The sequence below is a fragment of the Chamaea fasciata genome, unplaced genomic scaffold (assembly GCF_029207755.1).
Source record: "Chamaea fasciata isolate MVZ Bird 193981 ecotype frontalis unplaced genomic scaffold, bChaFas1.0.hap1 SCAF_30, whole genome shotgun sequence".
NCBI classification, from domain to species: domain Eukaryota; kingdom Metazoa; phylum Chordata; class Aves; order Passeriformes; family Sylviidae; genus Chamaea; species Chamaea fasciata.
The window spans coordinates 2,151,059-2,177,480 of NW_027094115.1; the positions used below are offsets into that span (position 1 = coordinate 2,151,059).

General features: G+C 60.8%; 5 protein-coding genes across 7 annotated transcripts; 3 read left to right on the forward strand and 2 right to left on the reverse strand.

The window, feature by feature from the left end:
- Positions 1-1,116: 1,116 nt before the first annotated feature.
- On the reverse strand, positions 1,117-5,238 carry BAG4 (BAG cochaperone 4). Of its 2 annotated transcripts, none has more exons than XM_066206446.1 (4): positions 5,164-5,238; positions 3,636-3,875; positions 2,805-3,053; positions 1,117-2,433 (listed from the first exon to the last, which is right to left on the reverse strand). In XM_066206446.1, exons 1-4 carry the CDS (start codon positions 5,236-5,238, stop codon positions 1,960-1,962), a joined length of 1,038 nt encoding a protein of 345 aa, XP_066062543.1. In that variant the 3' UTR covers positions 1,117-1,959. The 2 variants fall into 2 exon arrangements, with proteins under 2 accessions (XP_066062543.1, XP_066062544.1); XM_066206447.1 differs by lacking the exon at positions 5,164-5,238 and adding an exon at positions 4,308-5,092.
- A 147-nt stretch (positions 5,239-5,385) lies between these two features.
- LSM1 (LSM1 homolog, mRNA degradation associated) lies at positions 5,386-7,417 on the forward strand. Its single transcript, XM_066206451.1, has 4 exons — positions 5,386-5,492; positions 5,743-5,811; positions 6,294-6,409; positions 6,945-7,417. Exons 1-4 carry the CDS (start codon positions 5,447-5,449, stop codon positions 7,113-7,115), a joined length of 402 nt encoding a protein of 133 aa, XP_066062548.1. The 5' UTR covers positions 5,386-5,446; the 3' UTR covers positions 7,116-7,417.
- Positions 7,418-9,366: 1,949 nt separating this feature from the next.
- On the forward strand, positions 9,367-14,505 carry STAR (steroidogenic acute regulatory protein). The gene is made up of 9 exons (XM_066206448.1): positions 9,367-9,579; positions 10,092-10,187; positions 11,291-11,510; positions 12,101-12,214; positions 12,421-12,548; positions 12,632-12,790; positions 13,216-13,400; positions 13,591-13,684; positions 13,763-14,505. Exons 3-9 carry the CDS (start codon positions 11,447-11,449, stop codon positions 13,859-13,861), a joined length of 843 nt encoding a protein of 280 aa, XP_066062545.1. The 5' UTR covers positions 9,367-9,579; positions 10,092-10,187; positions 11,291-11,446; the 3' UTR covers positions 13,862-14,505.
- On the reverse strand, positions 14,474-22,302 carry ASH2L (ASH2 like, histone lysine methyltransferase complex subunit). Of its 2 annotated transcripts, XM_066206444.1 has the most exons (17): positions 22,198-22,302; positions 21,900-21,969; positions 21,475-21,620; positions 20,726-20,814; positions 20,321-20,415; positions 20,144-20,239; positions 19,830-19,925; positions 19,550-19,625; positions 19,010-19,027; positions 17,695-17,788; positions 17,085-17,302; positions 16,726-16,893; positions 16,447-16,640; positions 15,999-16,091; positions 15,779-15,877; positions 15,417-15,476; positions 14,474-15,047 (listed from the first exon to the last, which is right to left on the reverse strand). In XM_066206444.1, exons 3-17 carry the CDS (start codon positions 21,591-21,593, stop codon positions 14,940-14,942), a joined length of 1,623 nt encoding a protein of 540 aa, XP_066062541.1. In that variant the 5' UTR covers positions 21,594-21,620; positions 21,900-21,969; positions 22,198-22,302; the 3' UTR covers positions 14,474-14,939. The 2 variants fall into 2 exon arrangements, with proteins under 2 accessions (XP_066062541.1, XP_066062542.1); XM_066206445.1 differs by lacking the exon at positions 19,010-19,027 and having other exon boundaries at positions 22,198-22,301.
- A 906-nt stretch (positions 22,303-23,208) lies between these two features.
- On the forward strand, positions 23,209-25,721 carry NODAL (nodal growth differentiation factor). The gene is made up of 3 exons (XM_066206289.1): positions 23,209-23,548; positions 23,987-24,762; positions 24,867-25,721. The coding sequence occupies exons 1-3, from the start codon at positions 23,224-23,226 to the stop codon at positions 25,017-25,019; spliced, it is 1,254 nt and encodes a 417-aa protein (XP_066062386.1). The 5' UTR covers positions 23,209-23,223; the 3' UTR covers positions 25,020-25,721.
- The last annotated feature ends 701 nt before the right edge of the window (positions 25,722-26,422 follow it).

A 26,422-nucleotide genomic window follows, 5' to 3' on the forward strand; every position in this document is an offset into this window, starting at 1 on the left:
AACTGAAGGGTCAGGAGTGCTCAGTTCCCCAGCTCTGCAGCTGGAGAGCTGCAAACCTTGGCCGTGCAGAGCCTGCAGCAGTCGGTGCTGACACAGCTCCTGCCCGTCCCAGACCGTCTCCACTCGGATCCCCCGGCCGAGCTGTGACACACTTTGGTCCTGTGTGAAGGAGGCAGAGGCAGCAGGTAGGGATGCAGCTGCCGCAGTTACCTGCAGGCTGAGGTGTGGGTTGTGTGCCTGATCCCAGCTCAGCTCAGCTTTGGGGGAAACACAAAACCCACCCAGGGATGCTGGAATGTCACAGGCAGCCACGCCGTCCCACGGAGCTGTTGGGATCCCCACGCCCTGCAGTAACCTGCCATTTCAGCCCACTTCTTGTTCTCTCGTGTGCTTTTCTCCAGGGATTTACATAACCCTCTGCCAAGGAGGCAGGGACAAGAAATACTGTTCAGGCACGTGTTACCTGGATGGGTTCAGCCGACTGGGGAAGGGGCTGGGCCCCTGCTCCCCCAGCACAGGGACAGGGCAGCACTCTGAGCACTGTGAATTGCTTTGAGCTCCCAGTACAGCCAGCGATCCCCAGGAGGCAGATGCCAGGCTGGAAGCACAGAATAGCTCGGCCTGGCTGCTCCCTGCCTGACACGAAATGAAACAGAGCTGAGCCTTTCCCTGTCCCAGGACATCCAGCTCCCTCCCGGCTCACCCCGGCCGTGGCTGGCTGCGCAGGCTGACCACACGTGATCATGGACACATCCAACAAGCTCCAAAGGTCAGTCCTGTGCCCACAGCCCTGTCTGGGAATGTGGGATGTGCCGGCTGCCTCCAGGACCTCGGCTGGCTGTCAGCACAGAGTGCGTGGTCAGGGCACACTCCCAGCCTCAGGCATCCTAAACCCCTTCCACAACTCAGCCACTGGCCCTACAGCCACAGCTGGAGACTCCTGCAGCATCTGCACTGCCTGGGAGGAATGGGGCACCCTGGCACCCCAAAACACCCTTCGCAGATGTTCCATTCACCCCTGACCTCATCATCGTGGAGCTTCAGCCTGAGTTACAAAACCTTCCCCACCACTTCTCTGTAAGGAGAAAGAGACTTTGAGACATCTCAATTACAAAATAACATTTAAAACTTGTCAGGGTTTATTAAGTGTCACACATAGCAGTGAGCTGCTGTGCAGGTGCTAACCAGGAGGCTGGAACAGGCTGAGCTGTTCCCTCCCCGAGGTGCTGCACAGTGGGACACAAAACTCGCAGGATGGAGAGGGACTTCGAACAGGGGATTTTGACCCAAGTGACCTGGAAATCACTTCCAAGCATCCTGCATCTCTTCTTTCCTCGGCTTGCACTTCTCCTTTCCAGTGGCAGAACTGGGATTTCCAGTCTGTCCCCATGCCCACAGGGACACCCCACGCTGGCTCTGCACCACAGAAGAGGAACAGCACAATGTGACATGTGCCAGCACAGTCCCTCCCTCCAGCACTTCAGTGTTGCTCCTTGAGTGCACTAAACCCAAACAACCCCCATGAGGACGCACGGGGTTTATGGCAAGGGAGCTGAAGCTGAAATTACAGGCAGTGAGGACAAGCCCAGAGTCTTGGTTGGTGGCTGCACATTGCAGCACATCTGACCAGTGTTTAAAGACTGGCTGTGGCTGTAGGAGGCACCCAGAGATTGAGCCTGGTCTGGGGAGCCCTGTACACAACCCCACAGGGCTCCATCCTTGGCCCGGTTCTCTCCAACACCTTCTTCAAAAACTTTTGCTGCTTCAAACCTCTCTCAATTTGTCCTTTGCAGAGTTGTTTGTCAGGGCTGGGCTTCTGGGCAGGCTTTTTGGTGGGTCTGATTTGATTTGTTAACTCAGGGCTTATTGCTATTCCATTGTCAATAGTGCGTAGCAGAAAGAGCTGAAATTTAAGAGAACTGAAATTCTTTGGAACCTCAACCACAGGCTCATGTGCTTTCACAATCCCTTTCTTTCCAGTTTTTCCAGTATGGCCTGAATTCTGTGGACAGACTCTTTCCTGGCCTGCCGGACACTGTCCTGGCCCCCAGTCTCAATGGAATCCAGCTCCAGCAGCAGCTTGGTCAGCATCTCCTCCAGCAGCCGGTAGGATTTATCTGTCTTCTTCCCCACAAATTCATCCACCTCGTCCTCCAGCTGTTCAGCCTCCCCCATCACGTGCAGGATCCTCTGAATCTCCGGCTGCAGGGCTGCAGGATTTGTGGCAGGCTGGTCAGCGGGTTTGAAGGGCAGCTCCCGGCTGCCAGGCTTGCGTGGGGCGAGGTCATAGAGCTGGGGCTGGGCACTGTACTGCACCCGGGGCTGGGGCTTGGCCATCCTGTGCTCCTTCGCTGCCCCCGAGGGCCGGTGGTTGACATCACAATAGTAACTGTGCTGGCTGGGGCTTGGCTCAGGTCTGTCGTAGACAGAGTCCTGCAGTCAGAGGGAGAGAACATCCCTAAGTGCGTTTTCCTTAAACCTAGAGGTTTCTGCTCTCATCCTGCACCAAACGGTGGACAGGGCTGGGGATGCTGGGGACAGGGCCCTGTGCTCTGGTCCCCCTGTTAGAAAGCAACACCCCAGCAAGGGGCACCTGTCCAGAGGAGGAGTCTGAGCCCCTGAACCCCCCATCAGGGCTGCTACTGCCTGGGGACCAAAAATGTGGAGTCACTGAACTCCTGATCCAACCCAGAGAAAGCCTGTCGGACCCATTTCAAGACCCACCCCAGGACATCTTGTGCTTCCAGAACTTCATGGAACCACAGCCGTGGATTTAAGCCTTCTGTATGCAAACAGGACCTCACCTGTCCCTGTGACTCCCAGGTGGGAGGGTGGGAAGGGGCCCCGCTGCTGCTCCAGGACGGGTGTGACTCCGAGACGTAGAGGTTGCCGTGCCCCGAGGCCGCGGGCCAGGCGTAACGCGGCTGCACCCCATAGACAGAGTGGGGGCCCCAGGTGTCCTCCAGGGCCCTGGGCTGTGGCACCGGGCCCTGCCCCGTCACCCCGGCACTGCTGTCTCCGTACGGATACTGCGGCACCGGCATTCCCGGGGTCTGCAGGAACAGGAATTATCAGGGATTGCAGCCGGGTCACCCCCAGCCCTGCACCCTCACAGCCCTGGGGCAGCCAGGGGGGTTTGGGCTCTGCTCCCACGGAACAAGAGGAAACAGCTTCAAGCTGTGCCAGGGGAGGTGCAGGTTGGACATCAGGAGGAATTTCTTCATGGAAAGGCTTGTAAAACATTGGAACATAATGGCCAGAGGTGGTGGAGTCCCCATCGCTGCAGGTGTCCAGGGAAGGACTGGACGTGGCACTCAGTGCTCTGGGCTGGGTGACAAGGTGGGGATCGGGCACGGCTTGGACTCGGTGATCTTGGAGGTCTTTTCCAACCTCAGCAGTTCTGGGATTCTGTGAGGCAGCTGCAGCTCAGGTTGGCTGCCCAATTCCCACCTTCCTAGCCCAAAAACTCAGGGTCTCCAGAGAGCACCAGTTTTTGGCTGACCACCAGTTTTCCTAAGCGTAAAACCAGGCAGGACAAGATGCTCAAGAGCCACGGGGACCCCCAGCTCCACCAGAGCCGCTTCCCCCCGCCGCAGCCCCGGACCCACCATGCCGGGACCCGGAGCGCCCCTTACCTGCGGCGGGGAGTAGCCGGGGACGTGCTGCCTGCGGAGCGCGGAGCCCTCGTGGGGACACTCCGGGGGGACGTAGCTCCAGGCGGGAGCGGGCGAGGGCGGCCGGTAGAGGCCCGCGGGCTCCGGGGGGTAGGGGCTGCGCGGGGGCCCCGAGCAGTAGAAGCCCCGTGCCTGCGGCAGGCTGGCGTAGTGCGGGTACGGGGGGCTGTAGGCTCCGTTGGCATAGGGAGAATCCATGGCCTGGGGACAAGGGAAAGCACAGGGAAGGCGATGGGACACGGACACGGGCGGAGGCGCTCCAGGAACGAGGACTGGCCCTTCCTGCAGCGTTTAACCAGGGGCTTCCTTTGCCCTCAAGCTGATGTGCCCCAGTTTTAGGCTTTCCTGGTCTAACCTGGATGCACCAGGTCCAACACTGAGCTTTACCAGGTCTCGCTCAGCGGGAGTGTGCAGCCCCTCGCAGTGAGCAGCTCCTGGAGGATTCACTGCCAGCACTACATCACTGACCAGAGGACAGAAAACACTCCAGCAAAGTTCACTTCCCCGCTCATTCTCACACAGACACGACGCAAACAGACAGGCTCTGCCAGCCAGTGCTCAGCTCCTTGAGCTGCAGGTCGTGTGGGTCTCTCGTGGGAGGTCTGCACATCCAGGGCGCGTCCGAGGATTTACCTGGCTCCATCCCGTGACTGATCTGTAGGGAGCGTGAGTTTCCACCTGACTGCAGAGGGGATACCGAAGCACAGGAATTCAGGAGCTCAGGGAATGACTCCCTGTACCTTCGGGCAAAGCAGTGTTTTCCCCTGAGCTGCTCCACGGAGCGCAGGCTGTACAACCTGTGTGCCGGGATTTATGGAAGAGCCGGTCCTGATATCCCGGAGGATAAACCAAACCACGGCCGTGGCTGGAGAGCAGAGCCTGCTCAGGACAGGGCAAAGCCTTTCCCGTCACACGGACTCTGCACAGGAGCCTGAAACGCAGCTCGATAAACCCCGCAGACAACGGGTCCGGCGATGCCCAGGCACTGATCGGACCCGGGAATGCCCAGCCGGGGATCGGACCCGGCAATGCCCAGGCACGGATCGGACCCGGGAATGCCCAGGCACGGATCGGAACCGGGAATGCCCAGGCACGGATCGGAACCGGGAATGCCCAGTCGGGGATCGGACCCGGGAATGCCCGGCCGTGGCACCAGACCCGGCAATGCCCAGCGTGGCCCCGCCGCTCAGCAAACCGCTCCGGGCCCGCCACATTCCCGGCTCGCCGCATTCCCGGGATCTCCGCACACGTGCCCCAGAAACGTCCCCGTGAAGCGGCTCCGCGGGCGGCGCCTCCCCGCGCTCCCGCCTGCCCCGTTACGTGCCCGGAGGCTCCGGGGCCGGGGCCGCTGCCCGCGCCCCGGGACCGCCCCGCGCGCCCGTTATCGGGGCAGGGCCGGGCTGAGCGCCGCCCTCCCGCCCCGCCGGGCCGTGCCCAAGCCCCGGACAGTGCCCGGCCCCGGGCCGTGCCCGCCCCGCGGCCCCGTTACCTGCGCGGCCTCCGCGGGCGGGCGCGGGGACCCTGCGGGGCGCGGCGGGCCCGGCCCGGCCGCGCGGGGCTCCATGGCCGCCGCCGAGGCCACGCCCCCGCGCGCCCCGCGCCCAATCGGCGGCCGCCCCCCGCCCGCGCCGGCCAATGGGCGGCGGCCCCGCGCGCACGGCTGGCGCGGCTTAAAAGGGCAGCGGCGGGTGGGCCCCGCCCGGCGCGGGCGGTTCCGGGGCGGCGGCGGCACCGGCGCATGGCGGCGCTTCCGCTGCGGGCGCGGCGGCACCATGAACTACATGCCCGGCACGGCCAGCCTCATCCAGGACATCGACAGTGAGTGCGGCCGCGGCCGCGCCGCTCCGGGGCCGGCCCGTCCCCTCCGTGCCCCGTCGGTGCCGCCCCGCCCCGGGGTCTGGACTCCCGCTCCCCCGGGTGCTGCCCCGCGGTTCCCCGTGCGGCGCCCGGACCCTTCTTCCCGTAGCGAGCCGCCCCCCGTGGGCTCCGGCCCCGCGTGGCGCCGTCCCGGGCGGCGGTCCCGGAGCCCCGGGGGCCGTGCCCGACGCCCCGCTCTCCTTTCCCGCAGAGAAGCACCTGGTGCTGCTGCGGGACGGCCGGACGCTCATCGGGTACCTGCGCAGCATCGACCAGTTCGGTACGGCCGGGGCTGCGGGGGGCGGAGGAGGAGGGAGCCGCGGCGCGTTTTTCGGGTGTGATTGTGCCGGGGTTAAACGTCCGGAGCTGGTGCTTCCCGGAGCTTTCTCCCACACCTGGGAGCTTCCCCTCCCGCGATCGCATCCAGCGCTGTCGCTCTGGCGTCGCTGTTGGAGCAGGAGCGGCCGGGTGATGTTCATCCTCTGACCGAGCGCTCGGTCCTCGCGCAGAACTTGCGGCACCAGCGTCGCCACCATCCCCTGAGCTCCGCTGGGCTCGGGTGGGCTCAGCGCGGGGTCGGGCTCTGCCTGCCCGGCGGGAGGTGGGGACAGTGTCGGTGGCTTCAGTGAGCCGGCTCAGAGCAGCACCGGTGGGGGGGGAACCGGCGCTGCCCTGGGGCTCTGCCCGGTGGGACGGGGGACGCTGCTCGGCCGGAACTCGCCGTGCAGCGTCGGCGCTTTTCTGTCTCTCTCGTCGCTGCAGCAAACTTGGTGCTGCACCAGACGGTGGAGCGCATCCACGTGGGCAAGAAGTATGGGGACATCCCTCGGGGCATCTTCGTCGTGAGGGGCGAGAATGTGGTGCTGCTGGGGGAAATTGTAAGTGCACAGCTCCCGCTGCACTCCGGGCTGAGCTGGGGGCGTTTGAGGGAGGTCTGTCTGTCTGTCTGTCTGTCTGCTGTGCAGTGGGGTTGCTGCTCTGTTGGGCTGGAATTGGAGCTGCCTCCGGGGCCCCTTCAGGCTGAGCCGTCGCAGAAGCACAGCCTGCAGGGCAGGGGTGCCTGCTGCTGCCACAGCCCCCCTGGGCTGACGCGAGGAACAGTGCCGAGGGAGCTGTGGGGAGGCTCCAGCCTGTGTGGCGTGGCTGGAGGCTGTCATTGCTGGCTGCCTGTTCCCTCCCTGCTGGCTCTGCCCCGGGGACACCGTGCAGAAAGGAGCTGAGCTGAGCCCTGTTTGCTTTGGGGTCCCCAGCAGCCCCTTCCCAGGGCTGTGCTGGGGATCCCTGGCCCCGTCCCCACCCTCAGGGTGCTTCCAGCACCTCTGTTTGTCACCCCCACCCTTTGCTGGGACTCGTGGAAGGCGTGTGTGCGTCCAGGGACGCTGTGCGGGGCTGAAGGGGTCGTTTCACCCGCAGGACCTGGAGAAGGAGAGCGACACACCTCTGCAGCAGGTGTCCATCGAGGAGATCCTGGAGGAGCAGCGGGTGGAGCAGCAGGCCAAGCAGGAGTCAGAGAAGCTGAAGGTGCAGGCGCTGAAGGAGCGGGGGCTCTCGGTGCCGCGGGCGGACACGCTGGATGAGTACTGAGGCTGCTGCCCCTCTCCTGCAGGGAGCCAGGGCTGCTCGGGGCCCGCCGGGCAGGGACAGATTCCCTTGGAAAGGCGGGTTGTGTTCTCAGATTGTATTTTCCGTGGTGCTGGTAACTGTACACAGATCATGCCTTTAGTCTCCTGGAGAAGGGGATGAGGAGGGCCCAGCGCACTGGTAGTGCAGGCATTTGTGTTTGGGAGGCAAATCACTGCTCCTTGGGTTTGTTTGCTTTTTCCTCCTCACGTGACTCCGGGTGAGAGTTTTCCTTGACATGTAAATAAATCCTTGATCCTGCCATCGATGGTTTTCCGGTATTCTGGTCCTGACAGTTCCCCCCCTCTCAGGACGAGCACCCTCAGGCCAGCCCTTGTCCCCTCCGTGTGCTGTGCAGGGACAGGCGGGATCCCTGGTGCAGCCGTGGGCTGGGCTCACTCCGAGGGAAGGCTGGAGCCCGTGGCCAGATCCTGCTCTGGGATGGCAGCAGAGCCCGGGTACCCCTGCACCCCAACAGAGACTACCCGTGCCCCCGGCCAGGCTGTGCCACTCCCCTGCAGCTGAACCCACTAATTACCAGCTGAACCCACTAATTACCTGCTGATGAAGAGCTGCTGCACCTGGGGCAGGCAGAGCCTGGAGGTCCAGCCCCTCCTCACCTCAGTGCTCAGGGGGAGCCGGTGCAGCTGTGTTGGGCTGGAGAGTCCTTTGGCCCCGGCGTGTCCCGGCCCTCCCTTGGCCTCGGGGCTGGCTTTGGGCAGCTGCCAGGCTCCAGGAGCCTCCTGGGTGTGGGCAGGGAAGGGCAAACCTGGGCAGGGACAATCCCTGTGGAGCCTCAGGCTGCTCCCTGGGCACTGGGAGTTCTTTGGATGAAGAGTCTATGCTGAGAGGACAAGCCCAGCTCAGCTGCTGCCCTGCAGAGGTGGCAGCTGTTGTGGCCAGCACTGGCCCCCTCTCGCTGGCCCAGGGACCACTCCCTTTGGGGGGAAACATTTCTGCCCCACTGGGCTCGAGTGGGTGCTGTGGGTTTGGGGATAGCAAAGGTTTAAACGAGGAAATGCTATTTCTTGTTCTAACAAAATTTAATAAAAAGCATTTATGGAGCTGGCTCCTGTGGCTGGAAAATCTCTGGCAGGAGGGGATGGCTCCTTGGGGGTATTTTGGTGCCCCTGTTTGTCTGGGGGGTGTTTTGGGGTGAGGGGGGATCAGGGCAGCGATGCCCGTGGTGGCTGGGGGGAGGCAAGGGCTGCCCAGCCCTGGTGGTGGGGTCCCAGCCCTCCAGCCCCGGGGCTTTGGGGGAGTGTAAGGAGCTGGTGGGATCAAGCCGTGGACCTGTTCTTGCTGCTCTTGAGCCCATTATCTTATCAGGGCGTCGGGTGTGACCTCCGTGGGCACCGGGGCTGCGGTTTGTGCTCTCCAAATAGCACCAGGGGCAGCCTTGGAATGGGGGGACCCCCGGCCGTGCTGCAGGAGGAGGGGCAGGGTCACCCCGACAGAGCCGCCCCCGCTCCAGCCACTGCCGTGGGAAACGGGCCGGAAGGGGGGAATGTTCTGGAGGGGGCTTGGCTGGGCAGGGTGGGGGGCTTGGGGCAGCCTCAGCATTCTTGGGTCCCTCAGGCCCTGGTGAGTCTCCAGTGCCTTTGGTTGGCATCGTTTTGGTCTTGTACCTTTGTGGATGTTCGTACTTTAAGCCCTGCTAAGTGAGTGCAAAGGGAGCTGTGGGGACTGTGCAGGAGCCTGGGGGCTGTGGGGGCTGGGGTGTCCCCGTCAACCACATCCCCGAGGGTTCTGGGGGCATTTCTGGGGTCTGTGCCCTGCTCTGGGGACTGGTCCCCTGCAGCAATTCCTCGTGTGCAGTGGCACAGTGTGGCTGTGCCCGTGTCCCCTCCCGAGGGCACAGATGGGGTCGTGCCCCTCCAGCCCCGAGCCAGAGGGGCGGCTCTGCATGGGTTGTTTTGGTTCTTGTCACAAACAACTGCGTGTCCTTGTGCCGAGGCCTTGTGCTGGGATAACAGCCCAGCATCACTCTCAGGGCAGGGGGGCTGTGAGGGCTGGGGGCAGTGCACGGTTCTGGGGTGTCTCTGGTGTCCCCGAGCGCCCAGACCTGTCCGTGCTCCACGTGTGCTCGGCCAGAGCTCTGGGCTGGACGCTCCTGGCTGTGACTCAGGGATTCCAAACCCTCCTGGGTTTCCCTCCCCACTGTGTGCAGGGAGGTGGGAGCAGCCCAGAGATGGGGAGAGCTATGGGGAAATCACACTTGTGAACGTGGCTGCAAAGAGGAGTTCCCAGTAAATGTTTTGACAGGGACAGTGCGGCTTCTGGCTCCCTCCTGGTCCCTCCAGCACGTCCCTCTAAGCCCACACTGCCGACCTGAGCACGAGGTGTTTCCTGGCACACAAGGGAGGATGGCAGCCCTGGCAATGGAGAGGAACACCCCGGGGAGCAGCAGGACCACTCTGGATGGCAGGTGGGACTCAAATCCTCTCGGGAAAGCCGGGGACAGGCGGGGGGTCACAAAGGGCTCCCCGGGGCCGGGCTGCTGGCGCAGTGAGGGGTGACCTCCCCCTGGGCCAAGCTGTTGAAATGGAGGAGGAAGGTCAGGCTCCCTGCAGGAGGGTGCAGGGGCTGACGTCAAAGGAAGCAGCTGTAATTCACAGGTTGCTGGGAGTGCTGGTCTCCAGGCCGTAATTCATCCCAGAAATGTCATTTCAGCCTTGAGTGTTATCGCTGCTCCGCCGTGTCCCACTGCCGGGGCAGATAACAGGGCCTGGGGAACAGGGGGGCTGCCTGGGGCTGCCCCTCACTCCAGCCCCAGGCTCAGCAGCTCGATGTATTTTACACTCAGCATTCTATGGGCCGTCCTGGGTCTTGTGCACAGCGTTTGCAGACGCTCAGCCTGGCTCGTTATTCCACGCTGGTTATGCTGTGAGCTGGTGTGGTCCATCGTTATCCCTCATTATCCGTTGTTACCCATCAAAGGTTGGACTCGATGACCTCGGAGGACTTTTCCAGCCTTGATGCTTATGTGGCTCCGTGATGACCTGTCCCAGCTGATGATCCGTGCCGTGGGCCCAGGTCCGTGTGCTGAGTGTCCCTGGCAAGGGATGGCCCGCAAGGCGCGGCAGGAGCCGGGCAGGGGCTCTGCTGCCTCCCCATGCCCCGGGAGCTGCCGGTGGCCGCGTCCCGCACGGTGCCGCGTCCCGCACGGTGCCGCGTCCCGCACGGTGCCGCGTCCCGCACTGTGCCGCGTCCCGCACGGTGCCGCGTCCCGCACGGTGCCGCGTCCCGCACGGTGCCGCGTCCCGCACTGTGCCGCGTCCCGCACTCTGCCGCGTCCCGCACTCTGCCGCGTCCCGCACGGTGCCGCGTCCCGCACGGTGCCGCGTCCCGCACTCTGCCGCGTCCCGCACTGTGCCGCGTCCCGCACTGTGCCGCGTCCCGCACTGTGCCGCGTCCCGCACTGTGCCGCGTCCCGCACTCTGCCGCGTCCCGCACGGTGCCGCGTCCCGCACGCTGCCGCGTCCCGCACGCTGCCGCGTCCCGCACTCTGCCGCGTCCCGCACGGTGCCGCGTCCCGCACTGTGCCGCGTCCCGCACTGTGCCGCGTCCCGCACTCTGCCGCGTCCCGCACGGTGCCGCGTCCCGCACTGTGCCGCGTCCCGCACGCTGCCGCGTCCCGCACTCTGCCGCGTCCCGCACTGTGCCGCGTCCCGCACTGTGCCGCGTCCCGCACTCTGCCGCGTCCCGCACTCTGCCGCGTCCCGCACGGTGCCGCGTCCCGCACTGTGCCGCGTCCCGCACGCTGCCGCGTCCCGCACTCTGCCGCGTCCCGCACTGTGCCGCGTCCCGCACTGTGCCGCGTCCCGCACTGTGCCGCGTCCCGCACTCTGCCGCGTCCCGCACGGTGCCGCGTCCCGCACTGTGCCGTGTCCCGCACTGTGCCGTGTCCCGCACTGTGCCGCGTCCCGCACGCTGCCGTGTCCCGCACGCTGCCGTGTCCCGCACTCTGCCGTGTCCCGCACGCTGCCGCGTCCCGCACGCTGCCGTGTCCCGCACGCTCCCGGCCCCGTGCGCGGCGCTGCCCCGCGGCCCCGGCAGATGCGCGGGGAGCCGGGGCTGGCCTTGGCCCGCGGGGCCCGGCCCGGAGTGACGCTCTTATCTCCCCGCTGACGGGGCAGAATCCTTCAGCCCCGCGTACTTAAGGCCGTGCACGGCGGGGCCGGGGCAGAGCAGCGCTCGGTGCAGACGGACGGACACCGAAGCCACCACCGCGGCCACCACCGCAGCCACCACCACAGCCACTGCCCAGCCCACGGCTCCGACCGCGCGGGGAGATGCTTCCAGCCACGTCCAAGCTCTGCGCCGCAATCTCCTACCGCCACCTGCGCAACATGACCGGTGAGTCCGGCCCCTGTCCGGGTGCCTGGGGCAGGATTAGCCCAGGGCAGCCCCTGCCCGGGTACCTGGGGCAGGATTAACCCGGGGCTCGGGGATTCTCTCCCCGCTGTCACAGGCTCCAGAGAGGAGGCTCTTTCTTTCTGAACTCCTCAGAGCAGTGCCCAGGGCCTCGGGGATGTTCTCCTCACTCTGTAGCATGTTGGGCTCTGTGATTTGCTGTCCCTGAAACCTTTCTGCTGCCAGACCCGTCACTGGGGCCTGAGGGACCGGCTCACGTCCCTGTGGCCAGCTCTGGGTCGCACTCCCTCTGGCCGTGAGGGTTTTGTACCTCTGCTCCATTTCCGTGCTCTTCCCTGGGCACTGCACGATGCTCCTCAGTATTTTTACTGCTGCGTGGCTCGGTGCTGGAGCCAAACTCAGGATTGCTTAGGGAAACCTGTGCCAGGGCAGTGTGGTGGCAACCAGCTGCTCCCTGTGCCTGCAGGGATGGTGACAAGCAGGGACTTTTCCATGTTGTGTGTTTAAATTGGGGAAAAGCCCACGGCAAGGCCCAGACAGTGGGTGCCAGTGGGTGACACTCTCTCCCCCAGGTCTGAGGAGACAAGCTGCCGTGGCCATCAGCCAGGAGCTGAGCAGGCTGGCCAGTCACAGCCCAGGACCCAGCACCTGGATCCACCAGGTGCGCAGGAGAAGCTCCTTGCTCAGTAAGTGACACCCGAGGGGTCTGTCCCTTCACAGGCTGGGGAAAAACCTGCTTGAGGGTGGGCTGTGCTGCTGCTGAACCAAAGGCTGGGTGGGAGGTGGGTTTAATCCGCATCCCCTGGGCACAGAGAAGGGTGTAGATAAAGCTCATCTGGCACATTACATGGCTGTTCTTGCACTCAGCCCTGCCTTTGTCTGGTCCTGGCAGGCTCAAGGCTGGAGGAGAAACCCTTCAGCGAGATGGAAATGTCTTACATCAAGCAAGGAGAGGAAGCCCTGCAGAAATCCCTCAGAATCCTCGAGGACCAGAACGACTGGAAGACGGAGACGGTGGCGGTGGGTGCTCTGCCCCGTGGCGCTGCCTTGCAGCCCTTCTCCTGTGGGCAGCTCTGGTGGTAATTCTGCCATCCCCTCCCCAGGGTAACGGAGATAAAGTGCTGAGCAAGGTGCTGCCGGACGTGGGGAAGGTGTTCAGGCTGGAGGTGGTGGTGGACCAGCCCCTGGACACGGTGTACGGGGAGCTGGTGGACAACATGGAGCAGATGGGAGACTGGAACCCCAACGTCAAAGAAGTCAGGGTAGGGAATGTGTGTCAGACCTGTCACAGCCCGTGTTCTGTCCAATTCCTGCTGCGGATGCAGAGGAGGTTTTGCAGTATCTGTGTTGCTGCTGCAGCAGAGGCAAGTCTGGAGCAGCTTCTGTGTGACTCATTCTGCAGGAAAGGCGCTTTCCTGCAGGGAGCAGCCAGTTCTGCTGGAAATCGGGGCTGATGTGGGGAAGAAATAGCCCCGAGGCACAAGGAATGAGAGAAGCAGTAAGGGAATAGCTTTTCACTCAGGAATTGAAAACAGTTCTGCACCTGGGGGCCAGCGTTTGGAATTATTGTCACTGTAAACACCAAGTCTTTGTCAGACCCTGTGTCTGGACACCTGGTAACCAAACGCAGCTTTTAGCTGTGCTAGCACTGAACACTTCAAATGGAAGTTTTAATTCCAAACTGCAGATCCTGGAGAGGATTGGGAAGGACACGGTGATCACCCATGAGAAGGCGGCGGCGACCCCCGGGAACATCGTGGGGCCCCGGGACTTTGTGAGCGTCCGGTGCTCCAGGAGACGCGGCTCCACCTGCGTCCTGGCCGGGATGTCCACCACCTACGGGGCCATGCCTGAGCAGGAGGGGTTCATCAGGTACCCGCTGCCCAGTCCAGTGGTGTGTGCAGGGAGGGAGATTCCCCAGGGCAGGAGGGTTTTCCTGTGGGCTCAGTCGCTGGGTTTCTGCAGGCAGCAGGAGCTGCCGCAGGAACCCCAAACCTCAAAGTGCATTTTTGAGGCTGAGAAGTCCAAATTTGGGTCTGAGCTGGGCCTCTCCCCCCACCAGGGCTGAGAACGGTCCCACCTGCATGGTCCTGCGCCCGCTGCCCGGCAGCCCCTCCCAGACCCGGCTCACCTGGCTGCTCAGCATCGACCTCAAGGTACCTGGGGCCGGGGGCGGCCGGGGGGGCCGTGGGGGAGGCAGCTTCTGCTCACAGGCCGTGTCTGCTCCTCCCCAGGGCTGGCTGCCCAAGACCATCATCAACCAGGTCCTGTCCCAGACACAGGTGGACTTCGCCAAACACCTCCGGCAGCGCCTGGCCCGGCCGGGGCTGTGACCTGCTGACCACCCCTGCAGGGCTTCCTTCAGGGCAAACCATGGCATCCTGTCACTTCAGTTAGCCAAGGCCCTTAACAGCAGACTCCGCTAATTAATACGTAGTTACAATCAATAAATGTAAAGGTTTATTTATTGAAGCCTGTTGTGTAAGTGCAGGACCAAAAATTTAATTCCTGCAGTTGCCTAACTGAGCACGTGCGGGCCCAGTCAGCCAACTCCACCCTCCCTAATTACTTTCAGCGAATAAATAAAGCTTTAATTAGTGCTGTCTACAATTAAAGGTCTGGGCTAATTAGTTATTAGGGAGACAGCTGACTGGGAAGGTACATCCTCAGTGAGGCAAACACAGGCCTGACTGAACCTTAAATTTTACTCTCCCAAAACTCAAACACAGCACTTACTTAACAATTTTGTTTCCTCTCCCCCTCAAAGCAGCCCTAATTTATTTTTTTCCTGTACCAACACATAAGAAGTGTCAAATTATTTATTCACCCAAAGCTCTGCAATGATGATCATTAGCAGGAGGCACTGGAGACCTTCAGCTCAAAAGATCTCCAAGCGTAGCTACTTTGAGTTTAAATGTCACTTGCAACAATTTACAAGACAAGAATAAAAAGAAGAGTTAAAGCCTTTATTTTTAAACTGGTTTCCAGTCTGTGGGGAAAAAAAATACAGTTTGGACAGAAGCCCAAATTTCAGTCTTACATGCAGCCGTGTCGTTCCAACAGAGCCGTCCTGGCTGGGAGCTGTTGGTCACCATCAGCCAAACACACCTGGGCACAGGTGTACCCACACCTGGCAGCTCCAGCTACACCCTGAGCTGTCACAGCCCAGGAGAAGGTTCTTCAACACCCCCTTCTCCAGCCAGTGACACTCTAATGGTACTGGGGGCTCCCAGAGAGGCCCCAAACTAGCACAAACCCCCCCAAAATTGCCTCACAGGGGCAGTAGGGAGGCGTGGACACACACACAACACCTGCCAGCCAGGGCTGCATCTGCCTCGGCCTGTTGGGTCCTTGGCTGATCACTGAGAGAGGGATGGGTGTTCCTCTGCAATCGATCCACGGCGTTGGGGGTTATGGCTCCCAGGGTGGGCTCCTCCTGCCATCCACCTCTGTCTCCACGTGGTACAGGACGTCTGCCAGCGTGTGCTCCACCACGGCGCCCCAGCCCATGTCACTCATCTGCAGAGGGAGGCACAGTTAGCTCCACTCCTGGACAGGGAGTGACCACACATTCCAGGGCTGTTTTCCTCCTCAAAACAGTACTGCCAGGGGGGAAATTCCAAGGGTTTCCTTGAACAACAATTCAGCCCCCTTACTGAGAAACGAGGCCAACACAGGCAACAATTTGTCAAGAGGAACAAGCTAACAGCATCTATTATTTAATTAAAAGTTAATGATTTATTTGGATATCTGTTCTTACATATTTTTAAACACAATCCTTTTGGCTACGCTGTCCAGGTACAGGTGGGGTATGAATGACACCAAAACATCTTTGATTCAAAAAGCGAGGCTCTCAAATGGGGGGAGAGAAGCTTCAGTTTTACTTACAGGATGGTAAGTGATGTCTCTCGGTGGATACTTGAAATATGGCCCAAAGTTTATAGAAACCTGTGGAACACACATTTTCATTAAATCTAGAAATCCAGGAAAATTTCTTTAGTCCTCCATCCTCGTCCCTTCCTACTCCCGAGCCTCCCCACACCCTGTCGAGCCCACAGGAAAAAACATTGCTGATGCTGCTTCAGCAATTTGATGATCTTATTACACATGTGAACAGCAAGACTGTTCAGAGTCACTAAAATGATTCCCATCCTTCCTTTTTCACTTGGTACACTCCCAGACTGCCCGCGCTTCCTGCATTACTGAAACTGATGGATTTAGGAATTCCCTTTCAAACACCCCTCACTTACTGTGCAGCCTTTGTACAGAGAAATAGCAGGAAAATAAACCCCCTCAAAGATGTCCTTAAAGGCAACTCCTTGGCTGACACCATTCTTGAAGAATATGATCTGAAAAATGAAGGGTTTTCCCACTGACGGTGGCTGTCAGGACACAGCAACCCTGACAAGATTAATCCCTGCTCCCTTTCCATCAGGCCAGGCACGTGCTGAAGTGACAGCAACAACTCACCTGGCTTCCAGGGGCTTGCTTCAGGCTCTTCTCGGCTTTGTCCACAAAATCCTTCTCTTCGAAGTACAAGTAGCTTTTGAATTTGATCAAAGCCTGAAACAGCAGCAAACGACGTCAGGAACAAGCTCGAGGAACTGTTACCTGTCACCTGCCCTGCTCAGGGCCAGGAGTGCCTGGTGTCAGAGTACCTGTGAGGAGTGACTCCCACAGCTCAGAGATTTGAGAGCCAGGAGGGGAAGGTGAAAGGAGATGTGGGCAATCCCATCCAGGAGTATTTTGCTTTCTTGAGATCAACACTTTGGGCCTCTCCCCCACGGAGAACCACGGAGGTACTGAGAGGCAGGATGGGAAGGATGCACGGAAAGGGGCACGAGCGAGGCCACAGCAACTTGTTTTCCAGTTTTCCACCTGCCAATGCTTAATCCAACAGTGAACTTGTGCACCTCACCTTGTCTTTGTAGGTGTCAGGCAGGGATTTGGCCGTCTCAGTATCCTCTGGAAGGCTGATGTAAAATCCCAGGACATCGCCCTGTCCGTAGCCAGAGGAATAGTGCTTTCCTATGGACTGGTGAAACTTGGTTCCCTTTTTGCTGCGCCAGGAGTAGCTGAACTTGTCATATCCCAGAGGGGCCTGGAGGTTCCCTGCGGAAATAAACGCCTCATGGTGAACACAGGGAGGGTAGCAGGAGCACCCGCTAAGTAAGAAATGTTTAGTAAAATGATTTACCCAAGGGCTGTGACCAGCCTAGCCTGGCAGCAGTGTCTGGAGGCATCTCGTCCATGGAGATCTCGAAGTACCAGGCGCCCTTGCGCACGCCGTGCGAGGCTCGCACCATGGAATAGCCCTTCTCCCCAATGACTGTCAGCCTGTCGTCAGAGATCTTCAGCTGGGGAGCTGCAGGGGAGCACACGAGCACTCACTTGTCATTTTTAACGTGGTGATGTCTATAGGCAGGTAAACACGCAGAGGCGGGTTTAACTGTGCACCTCTGAGAGCAGTGGCACCTGAAACACCTGACTGCTAACGAGAGGTTACTGAGTTGCCTGTAAGGAAACACGACCTGCACAGATTTACCAGCTCTGTACCTCGGTCATGCAGCGCCAGGAGGACTCGTTCATACAGGCAGGCTCTGTAGAGATCCCCAGGAATTGGTTTTCCTGCCCAACAGTCCAGCTCCAGCTTCTCTGGGTCGGGTGCGTGGGGGTCGGGCTCGGCCAGGATGTAGCGATACCCGTCCTTGTTGAAGGGGTGCTCCAGGGGGTACCCGTGGGGGGGCAGGCGCTGGGCCGAGAACAACGGGTCACTGAAACACAGAAACCCCACGCTGGCATCCCCAGGTGCTGCCACATGTCACCCCAGGACACCCCCTGCAGAGCCCTCCCTGTGCTCAGGGGCTGCACGCTCGCGTCTGTGTGAAACGAGTGCAGTCATCCCCTGCAAATCATTTATAGCCTGTGCCTCATTAGGCATCCATGACATCAGCAGTGACATCAGCAGTGACATCACAGGGCTCTGGAGTGACCCCCAGACACCCACCCAGGGCAGGGACAGCTGGGAGGCAGCTCAGGGCACCACAAGTGCCAGTCCCTGACTGGTACCCATCCCTGCACCCATCCCTGCACCCATCCCTGTGCCCATTCCCATGCCCACTCATATCCACTCCCGTGCCCATCCTCAGGGCAGCCGTGCTCTCACCTCCGTGTTTTCTTGGCCGTGCCCGTGGTCCCCCCGTCCTGCTGTTTGCGCTTGGCCCCGCGGCCCTTGCCGCTGCCGCCGGCCGCCATTCCCCCTGCGCACAGAGCGGCACCGTCAGCGTCGCGAATCCCCGGCGACGGGGGGCACAGCAGCCACACCAAAACCGAGGGCTCGGGTGCCTCTGCCCACAGTTAATGTGAACCAGACCTCACTGCCAACGAGCACAGTGAAATCCACAACTTTCGTGTGGCTTCTGGGCACCAGCTTTGGAGGTGTCTGAATTTGGAACAGAAGCTAAAGGAGATTGAGCAGCAGAACAAGCTCAGTCTGAGCTTTTCAGGTGAGAATTGAGAAGCTTTTCTGCCATCAGAAGATTTACAGGCAGCAGCACTGGGATCCACTTTGAGGACATTATTATTATTCACAGAGATTCCAGTCACAGCCCAAATGTATTTCTGCAGAAGCAGCAGAAACCCACCCTACAGCACAGCCACCAACCCAGTGACCCTGTGCTGGAGGAACACTGACACCAACCAGCAAGAAGCATTCAATGTTCAATTTCCATCTACAAAATAAAATACACCTATGTTGAGGAAAAATGAAAAGCAAGAGGTGTTTGTCTTCAGTACTACTGAAATCAGTTCTGTGATTGAGCAGCAAATCAGTTTGAACTCAGCACTCAGTTATAAAACTGTAGGTTAGGAAAAGCTGTATGTCAAATTTAATCAAACTATTATCAGCAGGTTTCAATAAATTAAATCACACATGCATTTTATCATCCTGCTATTTCCAAAAATATCACTGCTGATTCGTAAGGAGAACTATGGATTTTTCGTGTACTGTAGAAAAACACCTTCACGAACCACATTCGTGTGGTAACTAAAAATCCAGTCAGCTCTTCCATTACCAGCACTCCCTTACAGTGTAAGGGATCCAAACCATCCAGGGAATGCCATATTCTGCACAAACATGACCTGATCCAGCTGCACTCACTGATTTCAGGGCAGACATTCAGGCTCTCCAGTTTGTCAACCATTACTTGCCCAAACCAATTGATACAGAATAAAAATAAAGATAAACATCAAATAAATAAACAAAAACTTAAAACCAGTCAAGCAGGGCAGAATATGGCAATTAAAAGCTTCTAACTACTAAGATTAAAGAATGGAATTGCTGGTTTGTATTGAAGTCCAACTGCAATCACATCAGGGCACGCTTTCATTTTTGATTGACTTTAGCTTCTAAGAGAATCGAGCAAGAAAAGCTTTGCAAACAGCAATACTTAAGTTTTAGAAGCTGAAAGGTAAATATTCACCTCCCAGAGAGGCTCCACCTGCAAGAACAGAAGTGGCACCACATGTTCGTCAGTCTCCCAGAAATGAAATAAAAAACAACCAGTGCATGACATGGAAGAAACAACACACCTGAGATTATCTACATCCTGCTCTTAAAAGACCCAAATACCTCCTGCCTGTACTCCTGGGATGTGTTTAATAAAGATTATTAATACATAAACTCATTAGCATTTCATTTACTGCAGCAAAGCTGCCCTGAGTATCCTCAGCAAGATGGGAAACAGGAAATCTGAACAACTCCAGGGGATAATTTAAAACCATTCTAGGAGCAAAGTGACAAGCTCAGCTTTCAGCAAGCACCTTGATTTATCTGGTCACAGTAAAGAAAGGGCTGAACCTTCCCAAAATACAAAGTTAATCTTTCTATAAAAAGGCACAGTGAAACTGTTCTGGGCATAGGCATAAGCCCAGTTCACAGACAGTTTAACTGCACAGACGCCCAGAGTGGGGAATGCAGCTTAGTCCCAAATACCCAAACCCCTCCTGAGTAAAGAACTTGCCGTTTAGGCTCCCGCTCGTGGACACAGCATTGTTCTGCTTCTGGTTGTCGTAGGCTGGACCAATATTGGCAAGATCCTGCAAGAGATGAAATAATGTGCTGTGCAGACTGAGTGAAAGGGAACTCTGAGCCTGAGCACTGCAGGAGCTGGGGCTCCCACCCACTGCTGCCACAGCACAGCTCACAGCACAGATCTGCCCCTGGACTGAGCAGGAAGGGACCAGAGGGACCCCCACTCCCCCCTCAGCTCCCCACACCCTCCCCTGTCTCCCACCACACACCTGGTCTAGAAGCCCAAATTTGGGGTAATCCTCCTCTGGGTCTTTACTGCCTGGGTCTGGATGCTCCTTCACCAAGAACACGTCTCTTTCTTTACACTACAACAGAGGACTTTTAGTTACACAGGATAAGATCATAACAAATTCATTAACAAGTGTTTAAATCCCAGTAGCTCCTACTAATGTTAGGTACATCAGCTGCCTAAGAAGAATCAGCATCTTCACCCTGTAGCTCCAAGCCCAGCCCTCAGCACACAGAGGTGCCAGGAACCCAAAATTTCTGGGAATTCTTCCACAGATTCACCCTCAATTCTTACCATGGTTTTGACAATATTATTGGGCCAAGTCATTTTCCCAGGCCTCTGCCGTGTGGTCATACACTCCCAGTATTTATCAATAAATGGGATAATATCCTGCAGGAACAGAAGACATTCGTGTGAGCTCCTCCTGGCTGACACCATCACTGAGGTGAGCCCAGCCCCGAGCAGCCAAACCTTATCCTTGGAGAACATGGTTTTGGGGTGCTCATCTTGTGTCCTCGACTGCCACGTGAGGTTGGCCAGAGCACTAAGGCACATTTCCTTGAGATCTGAGAAATAAAACACCCCAGGGCTACAGTCACACTTGGTGGGAGGATCAGACACCCATGCGCACAGCGATCACCCCGAGAAACTGCAAAACCTCCCAAATTCTGGCCTGACTCAGCCCTCGCTGAACCAGTTACACCACCTTCAGAAATCAGTAGCTAAAGATTTTTAGCAGCCACACGTGGTTGTAAATATGGGATTTGGGTTATTTTCCGTAAGTCTCAGCAGAGCCCACTCACTGACCTCAGACAAAACCAACCCTCCAGGATGATCTCACACAAAACATCTCCCAGGGTATTCTCCCAGACTCACTCGCTTGTTTCCTCAGGAAGTAGGTGTTCCCACTGTGGTGGCACACGTTGCAGTGGAAGCTGTAGTTGGTCATGAAGGGCAGACACGACCTGGGATAAAGCAGCTTTGTTAGGGCTGGGTACAGTGTAATTATTGTACCAGGCTAAAGAATCCCAGAATCTTTGGGGTTGGAAAGGACCTTGAATCCAAGTTGTGCCTGATCCCCACCTTGCCCCCAGCCCAGAGCGCTGAGTGCCACCTCCAGCGGCTCCTGGGACACCTCCCCTTGTCCTGTCCCTGTCCCTGTCCCCTGGGAGCAGAGCCTGACCCCACCCCGGCTGTCCCCTCCTGTCAGGAGTTGTGCAGAGCCACAAGGTCCCCCCTGAGCCTCCTTTTCTCTGGGCTGAGCCCCTTTCCCAGCTCCCTCAGCCCCTCCTGGGGCTCCAGCCCCTTCCCCAGCCCTGTTCCCTGCCCTGGACACGCTCCAGCCCCTCAATGTACTTCTGGGAGTGAAAGAAAATGAATTATTCTTTACTACACTGGGTTAAGAAACCAATCATTCCAGGTTAAAACCCAATAATTCCTTCCCTCCCTAAAACCACAAATATCTTATAGGCCCAGCGGTATCCCACGGGGGTGCCTTTATCAGGGTCACAGCTTATTTACACAACACAGCAGTTGCCAAGTGTCCAAGGACATGGACAGGTCCTTGGGAGCTCAGACTGCAAACACTCCCCTTTCCCCCGAGCCCCGTGCCGGCGCTGACGTACGTGGTGTCGATGCCGAAGGTGTCAGCCGTGAACCACTTGGTGCAGATGCCACACTGCAGCTCGATCTCGCCGAGCTGCCGCGCGTTCTCCTCGTCCCCCGAGCCCCCCTGCACGTCCATGGCCTCGGCGCCGTCCCCGGCAGCATCCTGCAACCGCAGCAGAGCCAGCAATCAAACCGTGCCCGGGGCACCTTCGGGCAGGCGTCCGCCACGAGGGGATTTTAGAGGGAATAAATGCTTTCCCCTAAACCACGGCCGCGCAGCGAGCAGGCCGGAGCTGCTCTGTGCACAGCTCGTGAGGATGAGCCACGCGGCTGGAGATTTAACTTCCAGACGAGTCCTTTCAGGCACCAAGGCTGGCGCGGAGCGAGGCTCCCCCGGGGGCCGAACCGACCCCTCCGTGGCCCCGGCGCCTACGGCACGTACCAGCGGCTCCTTCCCGCCGCCCGACTCGGCCTCCAGGCCCGCGCTGGCATCGCCCGCGGCGCCGTCCGCCCTGCGGGGCACAGAGGTCAGCGCGGAGCCCCCACGGCGGGGGCCCCCGGGGGCACAGCGGGGCCGGGGCCGGGGCCGGGCACCCCGCGCCGCGGGCGCCGCTCGGGCCGGGGAAAGCCCCGGGAGCCCCGTCCCCGTTCCCATGGAAACGGGGCCAGGTCCCGCGGAGCCCCGAGGCTCCGGGGAGCGCGGGGGTCCCACGGGCCCGCGCAGGGAGGGAGGGACGTACCCGGTGTCGGCGTCGGTGGCGGGCGGCTCCGGCGGGGCCGGGGGCTCCGGGGCCGGGGGCGGCTCCGGGGGGGGCTCGGCGCCCTCGGCCGCCGCCGCCGCCGCCATGTTCGCGCGTTCCCGCGAGAAGCGCGCGGATCTCGCGAGACTCAGCGCGGGCGGGGGCGGGGGGCGCGGGGCCCCGCCGCGGCAGAGCGCGCCCCCTGCCGGCGGCCGCCGGGAGCGCGGAGCGGGGGGGGCGTGACGTCACCCTGCGCGGCCGTGACGTCACACCGCCACCGGCTGGGCGCGGGGTGCGGGGTTGACAGCGGGGGAATAAACTCGGAGCAGGCGCCCGGTTCCCGGTGCCCCGCGGGAGGACTGAGCGCGTTTCCCCCCGGGAAGGACGAGTGTCTCATCTCTGGGGGGCGGGCGGGGGGAGACCCCCGTTGGCACCCCCACCCCAGAGAGATTGGGGTCCACGGGTGCCCCAGGTCCTGCTCCCTTCTCCAAGGAACAGGGCAGGATTGACTGGCTGGGGATGTGCCTGGGTCACTTGTCCCCAGCAGTCCCGGGCTGTGCGGCATCTGGGCACAGCAGTGTCCTCGCACAGCGCGGGGGTGGACGGCCCCACCTCCCAGCCACGGGGACCGAGGGGCAGAGAGGGAGGGATGGCGGTGGGGACGAGCCCAGCAGGGATGGAGGGAAAGACGGGCGGGGAGAAAGAGAAGAACTGGAGGAATGCAGGGATGAGGCAGGGATGGAATGATGGGATGATGGATAAGGCTGGAGGCAGAGGGGGAAGGATGGGGAGAAGGAGAGAGGGAGAAAGAGTAGGGCGGGGGACGAGGGAAATGGAAATGGGGAGGGATGGCCGGGAGGTAGATGGGGCTAGAGGGGAGGGAGGATAGAGATAGAGACGGAGGAATGGGAAGAGGGACGGGGAGAAGAGGGGAGGGGGCTGTCGGGGAGGGGGGTGCCGGGGCCGCCCGGGGCGGCGCTCGGGGCCGCTGTACAAATAGGGCGGCTGCGGGTGGCCCGGGCAGACATGCGGGTCCCGCTCAGCCCCGTGCCCGCGCTGGCGCTCTGCGCCCTGGCCCTGCTCCGCCTGGGCTGCGCTCCGACCCGGGCGCTCACCTGGGCACCGACCGCAGCGTCCGCCCGGGCGCTCACCTGGGCACCGACCGCAGCGTCCGCCCGGGCGCTCACCTGGGCACCGACCGCAGCGTCCGCCCGGGCGCTCACCTGGGCACCGACCCGCGCCCCGGCCCGCGCCCCGCCGCGCTGTCCCCCGCTGATGCTGCAGCTGCTCCGCGCCCCTCCCGCCCCGCTCCGCGCCGCCGCCGCCGCCGCTCTCAGCCTCTCCCCACACGGTGAGTGGGGCCGCGGGCATCCCTGTCCTGGGACCGGCGCCGTCCCCGGGGCTCGCAGAGTCCCCGAGCATCCCGGGACCCGGACTATTCCCAGGACCGGCACCGTTCCCGGGCAGCCCCGTCCCCGGCATCAGCCTCGTCCCTCTTCCCGGGACTGTCACTGTCCCCGAGCCTCCCTGTCCTGGGACCAGCACCACCCCCGGGACCTGCACTGTCCCCATGCATCCCTGGGCAGGGATCCCCACTGTCCCGGGCATCCCTGTTCCCAGGGCCAGCCCTTCCTGAGGCTCTCGCTGGCTCTCAGGTGGATCCAGCTGCTTTCTCCCGACCCTCAGGCTCCCACGGCAGGGATGATTCCCCGGCAGCAGGCGGGGGCACCGTCCCCCCAGCTGTGGCACCCCTGGCACCCCATCCCCTCACCGTGCCCTTGGCTTTCAGGCTCCCTGCAGAACGGCTCTCGCTGGGCGCTCTCCTTCGACATGTCCTCCCTCTCCAGCAGCCAGGAGGTGAATCTGGCTCAGCTCCGTGTCCACCTGCCCGGCCTCCCCCGTGCCCACAACGTCTCCCTGGACATCTACCACAGTCAGCGGCGCAGGTGCCGGGGAGAGGGGACCTGCTCCCACCAGCTCTTCCTGGGCACCGTGGCTGGCAGCCCCTCTGCCACCCAGGCCTCCTGGAAAGTCTTTGAGGTCACCAACCTGCTGCGGTCCTGGCTCCACCAAGCCGTGGTCGCTGGGCACCAGGGTCCCGTGGGAAGGGGGCAGTGGGAGGTGAGTGTGTCACCTGCCCCAGCCACCACTGCCCTGGGACACACCAGCCACGGGGACCCAGCCCTGTCCCAAGACGTGGCAGACAGAGTGCTGCTGCTGGTCTTCTCCAAGGACAAGTCTCCGGGAGACCACAGCCTCATCAGGACAGCGGAGACCTCCAAGTACATCATGCGTGAGAGCGGCTCGCCGGGGGCGGGGACGCGCCGGCACCGCAGGAACAGGATGGAGAAGCAAAGGATCAAAGCCAGCGACGCTGCTGCGGCCGCCCCGCGGGAGCAGGGCAGGGCCCTGTGCAGGAGGGTGGACATGATGGTGGATTTTGAGCAGACGGGCTGGGGCAGCTGGATCGTTTACCCCAAGAAGTACAACGCCTACCGCTGCGAAGGGCTGTGCCCCTCGCCCGTGGACGAGAGCTTCAAGCCCACCAACCACGCCTACATCCAGGTAAGAGGGGTTGCTGCCCTGGCGTCCCCCGTGCCCCCCACACCCCCAGCCCCTGCCCTTCCCTGCCGCGGGGGGATGTTCTGCCCTTCCCGTGTCTCCCACAGAGTCTGCTGCAGCTCTACAAGCCCAACCAGGTGCCGTGTCCCGCCTGCTCCCCAGTCAAGATGAGCCCCCTCTCCATGCTCTACTACGAGAGCGGCGAGATCGTCGTCCGCCACCACGAGGACATGATCATCGAGGAGTGTGGCTGCAACTGAGGCCACCCTGGACCCTGCCAGGAAGGTGCACGTCTCTGCCCAGAGGTGTCCCAAGGCCCAGCCACCAACCCAGGAGCCCTGCACAGCCCAGGGCGTCTCTGAGAGTCACACACCCGTGGGTTGGCGCGGCCCCGGCCGGGCCTGGGGAGGAGCTCGGCAGTTCTGCAGCACTGCACGGCCACAGGGCCTGGCTGGATCCAGGCTCCACTGGGAAAAGGCCACCAGCCACCCCCCCGTGGCACCAGGGCCAGCTCTGGAGTGCTGGGTGCCCCGTGCTGTGTTTACCCAGGAGCTGTGTCTGGGACAGAGGCAGGAGCTGAGGTGCAGGACTGGGGCACAGCAGTGTCACTCCTTGCTGTGACACGGCTCAGGCAACGCTGCTTTTCCCAGCCAGTGGAATCACCAGGAGCCACAGCTTCTCAGGACCCTGCAACTCCAGTGTCTGGCCATGCTGAGCATCCACACCACTGGGATTTTCAATCTCCCCTGAGGTTTAGGCATTTCTCCTAAGGATTCTACTATATTTCTATTAAAACTGTCAGATTTCTGTTACAACTCAGACAAGTGAATGTATTACCCCATGTCCAGAGCCCCAGCTGGCAGATCCAGGTGGGCGGTTGGTACAAACCAGTAACCACAGCTCTGCTCAAGCCTTTTCCCCCTCGCTGGATGGGGTGGTAGTGAAAAGGTCACAGCTGCACAATTCATGAATAAATTATATATATTACAAATGCTCATTGGATTCTGCTGATTTTTGCTGTTGATGGTCTGCCAGGGTGTGAGTGTCCCTTTCTGTGTCCCCAGCTGTCTCCCTGCTCCGGCTGCAGCCTGTGCCAAGAGCAGGTGGGCTCTGGCTGCTCCAGACCACCAGAGCAAGGGGGTCCCTCCAACAGTGCAAAAGATGTTCGAAAGCTGTTCCCACCCTGATGAGGAGTTGCTCGAGAGCAAGGGACGCACCTGCAGGCGTGGAAGGGGAGGCTCAAGGGATTTTCCTCCTTTATTTACCCCTCGGAGATAAGGGAAGGGCCGTGCCCTGTAAGAGCGGTGAATTCTAACCCATGGGTGACTCCTTTGGGTCACCCACCCCGAGGAGCGATGGGGCTGGGGGCGATGCCCGGGGTGCTGAGCGCCCCGGGGTGACCGTGTCCCCCCCCATGGCAGCCCCGGGGAGGGGGCAGCGAGGATCCGTCCCCGGCTTTGAGCGAGCTGCCCCCGCTGGGAGCCCGGGGGTCACAGCTGCCTCCGTGGACGGGACAGGACACAGGCGTGGGGACCCTCTGGTGGCCCCCACGCAGCAGAGGGGACGGGCGGGACCTCAAGCGCCGGGGCCGGCGGCGGGTGGCCCTGGTGGCTGCGCGGGACGGGACAGGGGCCACCCCCCGGCCGCCCCTCCTGGGAGCAGC

What these genes read in the sequence shown, in the direction of transcription:
- NODAL (XM_066206289.1), top strand. Translation starts at nt 23,224, where the DNA reads ATGCGGGTCCCGCTCAGCCCCGTGCCCGCGCTGGCGCTCTGCGCCCTG. An exon ending in TCTCAGCCTCTCCCCACACG is followed by an intron (nt 23,549 to 23,986) that starts GTGAGTGGGGCC and finishes CTTGGCTTTCAG; the next exon opens with GCTCCCTGCAGAACGGCTCT. An exon ending in CCAACCACGCCTACATCCAG is followed by an intron (nt 24,763 to 24,866) that starts GTAAGAGGGGTT and finishes TGTCTCCCACAG; the next exon opens with AGTCTGCTGCAGCTCTACAA.
- BAG4 (XM_066206446.1), bottom strand. Translation starts at nt 5,238, where the DNA reads ATGGAGCCCCGCGCGGCCGGGCCGGGCCCGCCGCGCCCCGCAGGGTCC. An exon ending in CGCCCGCGGAGGCCGCGCAG is followed by an intron (nt 3,876 to 5,163) that starts GTAACGGGGCCG and finishes CCTTGTCCCCAG; the next exon opens with GCCATGGATTCTCCCTATGC. An exon ending in CCTGGGAGTCACAGGGACAG is followed by an intron (nt 2,434 to 2,804) that starts GTGAGGTCCTGT and finishes CTCTGACTGCAG; the next exon opens with GACTCTGTCTACGACAGACC.
- ASH2L (XM_066206444.1), bottom strand. Translation starts at nt 21,593, where the DNA reads ATGGACGTGCAGGGGGGCTCGGGGGACGAGGAGAACGCGCGGCAGCTC. An exon ending in CCATGTTCTCCAAGGATAAG is followed by an intron (nt 20,240 to 20,320) that starts GTTTGGCTGCTC and finishes CTGTTCCTGCAG; the next exon opens with GATATTATCCCATTTATTGA. An exon ending in AGCAAGCCCCTGGAAGCCAG is followed by an intron (nt 15,878 to 15,998) that starts GTGAGTTGTTGC and finishes TTCATTTTTCAG; the next exon opens with ATCATATTCTTCAAGAATGG.
- STAR (XM_066206448.1), top strand. Translation starts at nt 11,447, where the DNA reads ATGCTTCCAGCCACGTCCAAGCTCTGCGCCGCAATCTCCTACCGCCAC. An exon ending in CCACCTGCGCAACATGACCG is followed by an intron (nt 11,511 to 12,100) that starts GTGAGTCCGGCC and finishes TCTCTCCCCCAG; the next exon opens with GTCTGAGGAGACAAGCTGCC. An exon ending in CCAACGTCAAAGAAGTCAGG is followed by an intron (nt 12,791 to 13,215) that starts GTAGGGAATGTG and finishes TCCAAACTGCAG; the next exon opens with ATCCTGGAGAGGATTGGGAA.
- LSM1 (XM_066206451.1), top strand. Translation starts at nt 5,447, where the DNA reads ATGAACTACATGCCCGGCACGGCCAGCCTCATCCAGGACATCGACA. An exon ending in CCTCATCCAGGACATCGACA is followed by an intron (nt 5,493 to 5,742) that starts GTGAGTGCGGCC and finishes CCTTTCCCGCAG; the next exon opens with AGAAGCACCTGGTGCTGCTG. An exon ending in GCGCAGCATCGACCAGTTCG is followed by an intron (nt 5,812 to 6,293) that starts GTACGGCCGGGG and finishes TCGTCGCTGCAG; the next exon opens with CAAACTTGGTGCTGCACCAG.